Here is a 10,076-nt window from a genome sequence, read left to right as displayed (position 1 = left end):
GTGTCTGTGTCTGTGTGCTGCCCCGTGATGGACTGGACTCTCCTCGAGGCTGGACCCTGCCCTGAGCCCACTGCCTGATGGGATAGGCTCTGCCCTCCCGCAACCCTGAAGCAGATGCAGAGGTTAGAGAGTAGATGGATGGATAATTCCCATTATTTCTGGAATCCTGACACTTGATTTACTTGTAGAGTAGGGAGATTGATTTCCATTATCTTTTGGGCAGCCAATTCATACAAGAAGGGAGATCATTAGTATTGTCAGTATGAAAGGTATCATCAGTGTTAGTATCAGTAGTATCAGTTTCAGTATTATTTTCTCTATTAGTGTTAATATCAGTATTAGTATCATCATTAGTACTAATTTCAGTATCATTATTAATATCAGTATTTGTGTCAAGATTAGCATTAGTATTGTCATCCATCTATGTTTCTATAGTGTTACCAGCTGTAGATTCTTGCATCTATAGTGAAATCCTATACCAACACCTTTACCCTTAATGAGCATCAATATTATTTATTGGTGTTTCAGTATTATCATTGGGATTGTTAGTATCAACAGCAGTAGCGATATTTAAAAGAAGTGCATCCTGACTCATGATTTCACAAATTTAAGATTTTGTTATTCTTGGAAGTTGCAAGAGGTTTGCACAAGCTGTGCTGAAGAAACCAAGCCGTTATTAACCCCGAATCATGTGGTGTTTCGCAAGGGTGCGAGCCTGCTAACGGCCCGCGGTTGAGAAAGAGGACCTCAGCCCTGATTCAGCAGGATTCCTCTCCACCTGCTTCTCGCTGTGTTTCCTACAGCTGTTGATTCACAGAGACTGAATTCCTGGACGGGCAGCTAGAGCTGAAGACTACAAGCCAGGACTACAAATACCAGGAAGTGTGACACCAGAGGGCCAACTGACAGTTTCACGGGGTTCCATTGGCCCTAGAGCTGGTTTCTACAGTACAGTACACAGGGCTTAGCAAAGACAGTTCTAGTGCCTTTGTTTGGAGATTGGAATTTGGGATACATTGAAGGAAGTAAGTTGAAAGGGAAGGGACTTTTGGGGGCTTAAAAAGAATTCTGTAGGTGAGGTTTTGTAGTTCAAGGGTCAGAGAATAATATGTTCTTTAAGAAAGTAATGAGGTTCAAGTTAATTGTTTGAACATGGAATAAAACCGCAGTTACTTACTTTACATCTAGTGTGTAAGAACTTTACTGTAGTGACAAGAGGTCATTAAAACCAGAAACTCTCTTGAACGTCTGCATTGCTTGGATACTCTTCCACTTTGAGGACTTTTGGGAGTTCCAGCAGTGAACCAGAAATGACTAAAGTTTCAGAAAACTTCTGGGAGCTGCAGTGTCTTTAAACCAGAAAGGATTAAAGACAGTTTGAGTCTCAGATGGTCATTCATGAAACAACAGGAACACAGAGGAGCATCTTCCCTGTTAATCTCTGCATTCACACCTTCTCCAGGGGCTTTCATACTCCCAGTAAAGCTGTCTCAGTCTGTCTCATGTGTCAGCACAGACACCGTTCTTAGGGGTGAGAGAATTTCAAACCTGACATGACTTGACCTAGGTTAACTTCTGATCTGGGCTGATTAATTGTCTTCTCAGAATTCCTGAAAGAGGAGGTTCACCTAATCAGAAATAGCCACTGTGCCACGTGTGGAAGCGTTCTATAGTTCTGAAGCACATGCCATGGTCACTCATGCCCTTTCATCATAATACCACAGGGGGAGCCCTCTGGGCACAGTTTGAACTGCTCTTCCCCAACGTTTCCTCTGCTGTCCTCTGGATTGTGTCTTACTGTTTATTATGAAGAATTCAGCTGTGTTGATCAGTGTGGGACACTCCCTTCAGACTAAAGAGACTCAGTTCCTCCAGCCTGTCAGTGTGGGACCATCCCTTCACACTAAAGATGCTCAGTTCCTTCAGCCTGTTAGTGTGGGACACTCCCTTTAGACTAAAGAGACTCTGTTCCTTCAGCCTGTCAGTGTGGGACACTCCCTTCAGACTGAAGAGACTCAGTTCCTCCAGCCTCTCAGTGTGGGACACTTCCTTCAGACTAAGGAGACTCAGTTCCTTCAGCCTGTCAATGTGGGACACTCCCTTCAGACTAAAGATGCTCAGTTCCTTCAGCCTGTCCGTGTGGGACACTCCCTTCAGACTAAAGAGACTCAGTTCCTACAGCCTGTCAGTGTGGGACACTCCCTTCAGACTTAAGAGACTCAGTTCCTTCAGCTTGTCAGTATGGTATACATCTCTGGAATTATTCCAGTGCAGCAGCATCTTTTGTTTTGTAACATGCTGACCACAACAGTACACTATACTCTAAAACAGGACTTTGTCCTTGTTCTACAGCTGGGGAGGATTGTCAACTCAAGGCTCACAATTTTATTCATCCTTCCGTTGTCGCACCACTTCTTCCAGCTCAGGGTCGTGAGGGAGCAGGAGTCTATTCCAGCAAGCAATGGGCCCAGGGCAAGGTACGCCCTTGACAGGACGCCAGTCCATCACAAGGCACACACACACGCTGACACCAGGGCCAATATTCCCAGATCCTACCAGTGTGTCTTTGAACTGTGGGAGGAAACCCATATGAACATGGGGAGACCATGCAAACTCCACACACACAGCACCCCAGGAGCTAAACCCCAGGACCTCAGTGCTACAAGGCGCACATGCTCACCCCTGCTCAGTGCCTGAGGTCTAGCTGCTCTTTCGTCTGTTCAATTCCAGCTTTGTCCTGCTGTCTCCCCCCCAGGGTGATTGGAAATCAGATTCGGGGAATCTGCAGAGCTATCAGGTGCGCCTGAGTTATCTGGAAAGTCTGGGAGCGCTTATCAGGGTCGAATCACACAAGCGCCAGTGCAGCAGCTCATCAAGATGAGAACAACACACAGCTGCAGAGATGGAATCAGAAAAGACAGGAGACCGATCCCTGACAAACCTTGGGACAGGAGGATCTTCTGGTGGGAGTGTGGAACAAGCTGCCCAGCCATGCTACTGAAGCTGGGCGGCACTTTCAGATCAGTTATGTAAAATCAAGCGGGCGAGAGGGGCTGAACAGCTCTGTGTGTGATTGGCTGTCTGCAGGGTTTAAGAGCAGCACAGCCCACAGATGGGCTCACACCGAGAGCTGAGTGAGTGGGCACATCGACACCACAGTGACTCCCAGAGTAAGTGTGTCTCCTTTGATCTGCTGTCTCATCTACCACACTCTCACTGGGCTTTACTGCACTCTACTGTGCTTTTACCACAATCTCACTGGGCTGTACTGCACTGTACTGTGTTTCTACCCTGATTTCACTGGGCTTTACTGCACTGTACTGTGTTTTTACAACAATCTCACTGGGCTTTTCTGCACTGTACTGTATTTTTACCACAATCTCACAGGGCTTTACTGCACTGTAGTGTATTTTTACCTTGATCTCACTTGGCTTTACTACACTGTACTGTGTTTTTACCTCGATCTCACTGGGATGTACTCCACTGTTCTGTGTTTTACCACAAACATACTGGGGTGTATTGCACTGTACTATGCTTTTACCACAATCTCACTGAACTTTACCTGTAATGGACTGTTTTACCACAATCTCACTGGACTTTACCTGTAATCAACTCTTTTACAATCTCACTGGGTTTTACTGCACTGTACTGTGCTTTCACCACACAATAACAAAGTATATCTTACTACAGTACTTGACAGAAAGTCTCAGTGCTGTGTGTGGCTGTGTAGGTTGCTGTATTGCCCTGATTGGACTGGGGTTCGTCTGTGTTCAGTGACCAGCTGTGTGTTAAAGACGCAGGTGTGCTCAGGGATACAGACTCATCTCTGTCTGGTTTTCTCTAACAGATGGATGTGTTTCTCCTCCTGCTGTGTCTGGGGCTGCTGTCCTCAGTGAGAGCCAGTGAGTATTATTCTCACTCCTCCAGCTCCTTAGATCTTGAGCTGGAAATGAAGCTCTGCTGTGGTTCAGAGTGATATACATTTCTATTGAGTATTCAATCAGCAATCTAATTAGACACAATCTCAGAGCAGTTTCAGTTTAATTTATTTGCCACAGGGGCAAGCGCAATGAGATGCTTATTTGCATGTAGGCTCCAATACAAAGACATTGAGGAAACATCACCTTCAACACACAACAACAGCAGCAGCAACAACGAAGCTGAATAACACACAGATAAAAGGCAGCAGAAGCAGTGTGCAGTTGTAGAGTCACTGTAGAATTAGACAAGCTGACATCATGAGGGAAGAAGCTGTCTCTGAGTCTGGAGATCTGTGTTTTTGTGCTCCTATAATGCTTACCAGAGGGTAATGGACTGGGCCAAACTGATCAACCTTGTGACACATTCCAGTCAGACATCGAGCTGCTGCCAAACCACACTGTGATCCCACAGGTGATACCACACTCTCAACAGAGCACCTGCAGACTGGAGTAAGAATACCTGAAGACAGAGAGATCACAGAGAATCTCTCAGTAATACACAACAGGACAGGAGACACGGTGAGAGAGAGGAGATCACTGAGAATCCCTCAGTGATAAACACACACAACAGGACAGGAGACACAATAAGAGAGGAGATCACAGAGAATCTCTCAGTGATAAACACACACAACAGGACAGGAGACACAGTGAGAGAGAGGAGATCACAGAGAATTCCTCAGTAATAAACACATATAGTACAACAGAACAGGAGACACAGTGAGAGAGAGGAGATCACAGAGAATCCCTCAGTGATAAACACACACAACAGGACAGGAGACACAGTGAGAGAGGCGATCACTGCAAACCTCAGTAACAGGATGGGAGGTGTAATTCTGAGTGTCGTAAGAAAGCAGGAAACCAGTTGTCCTGAGAATTTGCCTCTTGTAACACTCTGTCTTTCAGAGTCTCATCAGTGTGACTGGTGCTACCATCGCGGGCAGTGTGGTAAGACACCGGAGTGAATCATCTAATCAATAAAATCCTGATCAGTGATTGATTAAGGAATGCTCTGATTAATGACCCTGAATGATGATTGGTTAAGGAATGGCCTGACTGAGGTCCAGTCTCTTGTCTACACAACCGATCAGTGTACACAGGCACTGTGTCTCTGTTACAGGCCCTTCTGCCTGGGTATCCAGGCCTTTTGGTCACTGCAATGGGCAACGTCAGTCTCCTGTGGACATCAGGACCTCCGGAGTGACCACTGACCCCAATCTGACTGAGCTGACCTTCACTGGGTACAGAGAGAAGAACATCATGAGAGAGCTGACCAACAACGGACACACAGGTAACACTGACACACACATTGACTGACTGAGACAGCGAGAGACTGATCGAGACAGTGAGAGACTGACCGAGACACTGACTGACTGAGACAGATGTGGACTGACTGAGACAGTGACTGACCGAGACACTGACTGACTGAGACAGGGACTGACTGACTGAGACAGTGACTGACAGAGACAGTGAGAGACTGACCAAGACAGAGACCGACTGAGACAGTGAGAGACTGACCGAGACAGAGACTGACCGAAACAGTGACTGACTGAGACAGTGAGAGACTGACCGAGACAGAGACTGACCGAAACAGTAACTGACTGAAACAGTAACTGACCGAGACAGAGACTGACTGACTGAGACAGTGACTGACCGAGACAGTGAGAGACTGACCAAGACAGAGACTGACCGAGACAGAGACTGACCGAGACAGAGACTGACTGAGACAGTGACTAAGCGAGACCTTGACTGACCGAGACACTGACCGAGAGACTGACCGAGACAGTGTGTGACTGGGACAGAGACTGACTGAGACAGAGACTGACTGACTGAGACAGTGACTGACCGAGACAGTGTGTGACTGGGACAGAGACTGACTGAGACAGAGACTGACCGAGAAAGTAAGAGACTGACCGAGACAGAGACTGACTGAGACAGAGACTGACTGAGACAGAGACTGGCTGAGACAGCGAGAGACTGACCGAGACAGAGACTGACTGAGACAGTGTGTGACTGAGACAGAGACTGGCTGAGACAGAGACTGACTGAGACAGTGTGTGACTGAGACAGTGTGTGACTGAGACAGAGACTGACTGAGACAGAGACTGACCGAGACAGTAAGATACTGACCGAGACAGAGACTGACTGAGACAGTGTGTGACTGAGACAGAGACTGGCTGAGACAGAGACTGACTTAGACAGAGACTGACTACGACAGTGACTGCCTGAAACAGAGACTGACTGAGACAGTGACTGACCGAGACAGTTAGAGACTGACCGAAACAATGTGTGACTGGGACAAAGACTGACTGAGACAGAGACTGGCTGAGACAGTAAGAGACTGACTGAGACAGTGACTGACTGAGACAGAGACTGACTGAGACAGAGACTGACTGAGACACTGACTGACCGAGACAGTGTGTGACTAGGACAGTGACATAAGCAGTGAGTGACTGGGAGAGTGATGGGAGCAATGTGTGACTGGGACAGTGACAGGAGCAGTGTGTGACTGGGACAGTGACGGGAGCACTGAGTCACTGGGACAGTGACTGGGACAGTGACGGGAGCAGTGAGAGACTGGGACAGTGACGGGAGCAGTGAGTGACTGGGACAGTGACGGGAGCAGTGTGTGACTGGGACAGTGACGAGAGCAGTGTGACTGGGACAGTGATGGGAGCAGTGTGTGACTGGGACATTGACAGGAGTAGTGAGTGACTGGGACAGTGACGGGAGCAGTGAGTGACTGGGACAGTTAGAGGATCAGTGTGTGATTAGGACAATGACAGGAGCAGGGTGTGACTGGGACAGTGACAGGAGCAGTGTGTGACTGGGACAGTGATGGGAGCAGTGTGTTACTGGGACAGTGACAGGAGCAGTGTGTGACTGGGATAGTGACGGGATCAGTGAGTGATTGGGACAGTGACAGAAGTAGTGAGTGACTGTTTCAGTGATGGGAGCAGTGTGTGACTGGGACAGTTAGAGGAGCAGTGTGTTACTGGGACAGTGACGGGATCAGTGAGTGATTGGGACAGTGGCAGGAGCAGTAAGTGACTGGGACAGTGGCAGGAGCAGGGTGTGACTGGGTGACGGGAGCAGTGTGTGACTGGGACAGTGACTGGGACAGTAATGGGAGCAGTGTGTGACTGGCACAGTGACGGGAGCAGTGATGGGAGACACCCTGGCTCTCTCTGGCTGTGTGTCTCAGTGCAGGTGACCCAAAGGCCAGGGGCGGGGGTCAGTGGCGGGGGGCTCTCTGGCTGGTACTCCTCTGTCCAGTTCCACTTCCACTGGGGAAACTCCGCAGACTTCCCCGGCTCCGAGCACCTGCTGGACGGACAGCACTTCCCCATGGAGGTGAGGGGACAGTGCGGGGCTGTGTGACTGTGTCCAGGGCTGTGTGACTGTGTCCAGGGTTGTGCGACTGTGTCCAGGGCTGTGTTACTGTTTCCAGGCTTGTGTCACTGTTTCCAGGGCTGTGTGACAGTGTTTTCAATGCTGTGTCACAGTGTTGTGTAACTGCTGTGTTGTGTTACTGTTGTGTTATCAGCTGCACATCGTCCATGTGAAGAAGGGGAAGAGTTTGCCTGCAGCTCTGGCTGATCCTGAGGGCATTGCTGTCCTGGGCTTCTTCATAGAGGTCAGTACTGAGAGAGAGAGAGAGAGACAGGACACTGAGAGAGAGACAGGACACAGAGAGAGAGAGACAGGACATACACACAGAGAGACAGGACACACAGAGAGAGAGAATACACAGAGAGAGAAATGACACACAGAGAGAGAGACAGGACACAGAAAGAAGGAGAACACTGAGAGACACAGAAAGACAGAACAAAGTGAGAGAGGACAGAGAGAGGACAGGCATGATAACAGAGAAGTGATATGTGATAGTGAACGTCTGAAATGACATGGGGTTCATCTGTCGCGCCAGCAAAGCTGTCTGGTTGAGCCCCAGTGTCCAGCAGAGGGCAGTGTTCCTGCAGGAAGATGAGTGTGCAGGCTCTCAGCTCCTGCGGTCCCCTGGGGTCACTGTGTGTGTCCAGTGGCGCTGTCCAGTCCAGAGACCAGCTGATCTCAGACATGTGGAGATGAAGACCACAGACTGGGACACAGACAGCCTCTCTTTGGGTTGCTAGGCGACAGAGGCAGGTGGCACTCCTGAGGGCTGGAAGACACTGACGTCACTCCTGAAGGAGGTCGCTGGGACAGGTGAGGTGACAGGAGAGGAGTGTCCAGCCAGTGAGGGTCCATCAGCGAGCGCTCTCGGTTAAGGATGCATCTCTCTCTCGTTCCCCCATAGGCTCCACTAAGACTCTGGCTCTATCCCTCTCCCTGGACGAGCTGCTGAGGGGGGTGGACCACTCCAAGTTCTTTCGCTACAGGGGGTCCTTGACCACCCCTGACTGTAATGAGGCTGTGGTATGGACCGTGTTCCAGGAGCCTGTGAGGGTCAGCAGAGATCTGGTGAGAGACAGGCGGACGTGTGTGTGTGTCTTAAACATGTTTGTATTGAGCTGTTAGTGTCCAGTCAGTGTGTCTGTATTAACCTCTCTCTCTCAGTGCAGTGTTAATGTACTGGAGTGTCCAGTCAGTGTGTCTGTATGAACCCCTCTCTTTCAGTGCAGTGTTAATGTATTGGAGTGTCCAGTCAGTGTGTCTGTCTGAACCCCCCTCTCTCTCTCAGTGCAGTGTTCATGTACTGGAGTGTCCAGTCAGTGTGTCTGTATGAACCCCTCTCTCTCTCAGTGCAGTGTTCATGTACTGGAGTGTCCAGTCAGTGTGTCTGTATGAACCCCTCTCTCTCTCAGTGCAGTGTTCATGTACTGGAGTGTCCAGTCAGTGTGTCTGTATGAACCCCTCTCTCTCAGTGCAGTGTTAATGTCCTGGAATGTCCAGTCAGTGTGTCTGTATTAACCCCTCTCTCTCTCCAGATTGACCAGTTCACTACAGTCCTGCACTTGGCTGATGTTTATCGCCCTGTCTTGCCTCTGAATGGCCGCAGTATCTTCTCCTCCCCTGCTGTCAGGCTGGCCCTGGGTGCCAGGGATGGAAGCAGCCCTGACCAGCTCCTCACTGGAGCTGAAGAGGAGCTGAACGTTCTGTCTGGCTAAGGGAACAGGGGGCCCTTTTTGAGAAAGTCATTGTTTTCACTCTACATCTGCATTTGAGACATCTTTCCTCTCTCTCTTCCTGAGTCAGGACCACTCATCGCTCTCTCCTTTGGGTGCAGCTGCATGGCTCCTACTCATAAACATAACATCCCCGCAGTAAGTTACAAGGGCTGTGAAGACATTTGGGGATTGTATGATGTCAATTCTGGAAAATGTGATGTAATATTGGAAGCACATGAAATCATATCAGGACTTTGTGATGTCATGGTGGCACTGCTCTGTCTGTATCACATCCTGCTTATTCTGTGTTTTAATAATTATTACTGCTTGAGAATCTGTTTGAAATATTTAATAAATGCTGGGCAGTCCTGCCTGAGAAGAGACGCCAGCACCTTCTCTCTGCATCGAACCCAAGCTCACACTCACCCTCCCCTGTCCTGCGACAGGACTTCAACACATTAGCACGCGAGTCACTGCCTCAAGCTGAAGTTACAGTTCAGCTACCTGCTTGTGCAGAGACCCGACAATCCCCGTTTAGAGGCTGCCAGGACCCCCAGATCTCTCCCCAGGACTGGCCCTGTCTCATTCTCACCTACTGATGACAACCTCACCTGTCACGCAGATGAAATTTCCACCTCCTCGGTGTCACTGTCCAGCCATTACTGGGTTCATCCTAGTGCCTCTGACAGGGAGTCTTCCTCGTGACTTCATCCACAGCCTTTAGATTCAGGGCTTTCATCTGGAGCACAAGAGCGGAAACTAGCTGGAAGTGCATCTAAAACTGAGAACAGGAGCACATCCTTACACAGAGGGTGGTGGGAGTGTGTACCAAGCAGCCCGGCCATGTTCTTGAAGCTGATATACAGACTTCTTTTCAGAAAGAACTGGATGTGGGTCGACATTTCTTCATACTTCTTCATTGCTTTTTACAAGTCCACGTTTCTGTCAATGAAGACCTAGCAAGCCGCAGCCACCAAACAGATGTAAAACC

The 10,076-nt window shown here is 49.1% G+C and overlaps 1 protein-coding gene across 2 annotated transcripts; it reads left to right on the top strand.

Annotated features, from left to right (window-relative positions):
• Positions 1-2,851: 2,851 nt before the first annotated feature.
• LOC138242711 (carbonic anhydrase 4-like) lies at positions 2,852-9,467 on the top strand. 2 transcript variants are annotated; one of them, XM_069198269.1, is made up of 9 exons: positions 2,854-3,170; positions 3,848-3,902; positions 4,884-4,925; positions 5,098-5,268; positions 7,183-7,331; positions 7,525-7,614; positions 8,111-8,183; positions 8,275-8,438; positions 8,906-9,467. In XM_069198269.1, the coding sequence occupies exons 2-9, from the start codon at positions 3,848-3,850 to the stop codon at positions 9,083-9,085; spliced, it is 924 nt and encodes a 307-aa protein (XP_069054370.1). In that variant the 5' UTR covers positions 2,854-3,170; the 3' UTR covers positions 9,086-9,467. The 2 variants fall into 2 exon arrangements, with proteins under 2 accessions (XP_069054371.1, XP_069054370.1); XM_069198270.1 differs by lacking the exon at positions 4,884-4,925 and having other exon boundaries at positions 2,852-3,170.
• The last annotated feature ends 609 nt before the right edge of the window (positions 9,468-10,076 follow it).

This window comes from Lepisosteus oculatus, chromosome 14 (genome assembly GCF_040954835.1).
Source record: "Lepisosteus oculatus isolate fLepOcu1 chromosome 14, fLepOcu1.hap2, whole genome shotgun sequence".
In the NCBI taxonomy this organism is placed as follows: Eukaryota; Metazoa; Chordata; class Actinopteri; order Semionotiformes; family Lepisosteidae; genus Lepisosteus; species Lepisosteus oculatus.
This window is presented reverse-complemented; position numbering and strand designations above follow the sequence as displayed.

What these genes read in the sequence shown, in the direction of transcription:
- LOC138242711 (XM_069198269.1), top strand. Translation starts at nt 3,848, where the DNA reads ATGGATGTGTTTCTCCTCCTGCTGTGTCTGGGGCTGCTGTCCTCAGTG. An exon ending in CTACCATCGCGGGCAGTGTG is followed by an intron (nt 4,926 to 5,097) that starts GTAAGACACCGG and finishes TCTCTGTTACAG; the next exon opens with GCCCTTCTGCCTGGGTATCC. An exon ending in TCCTGGGCTTCTTCATAGAG is followed by an intron (nt 7,615 to 8,110) that starts GTCAGTACTGAG and finishes TTGGGTTGCTAG; the next exon opens with GCGACAGAGGCAGGTGGCAC.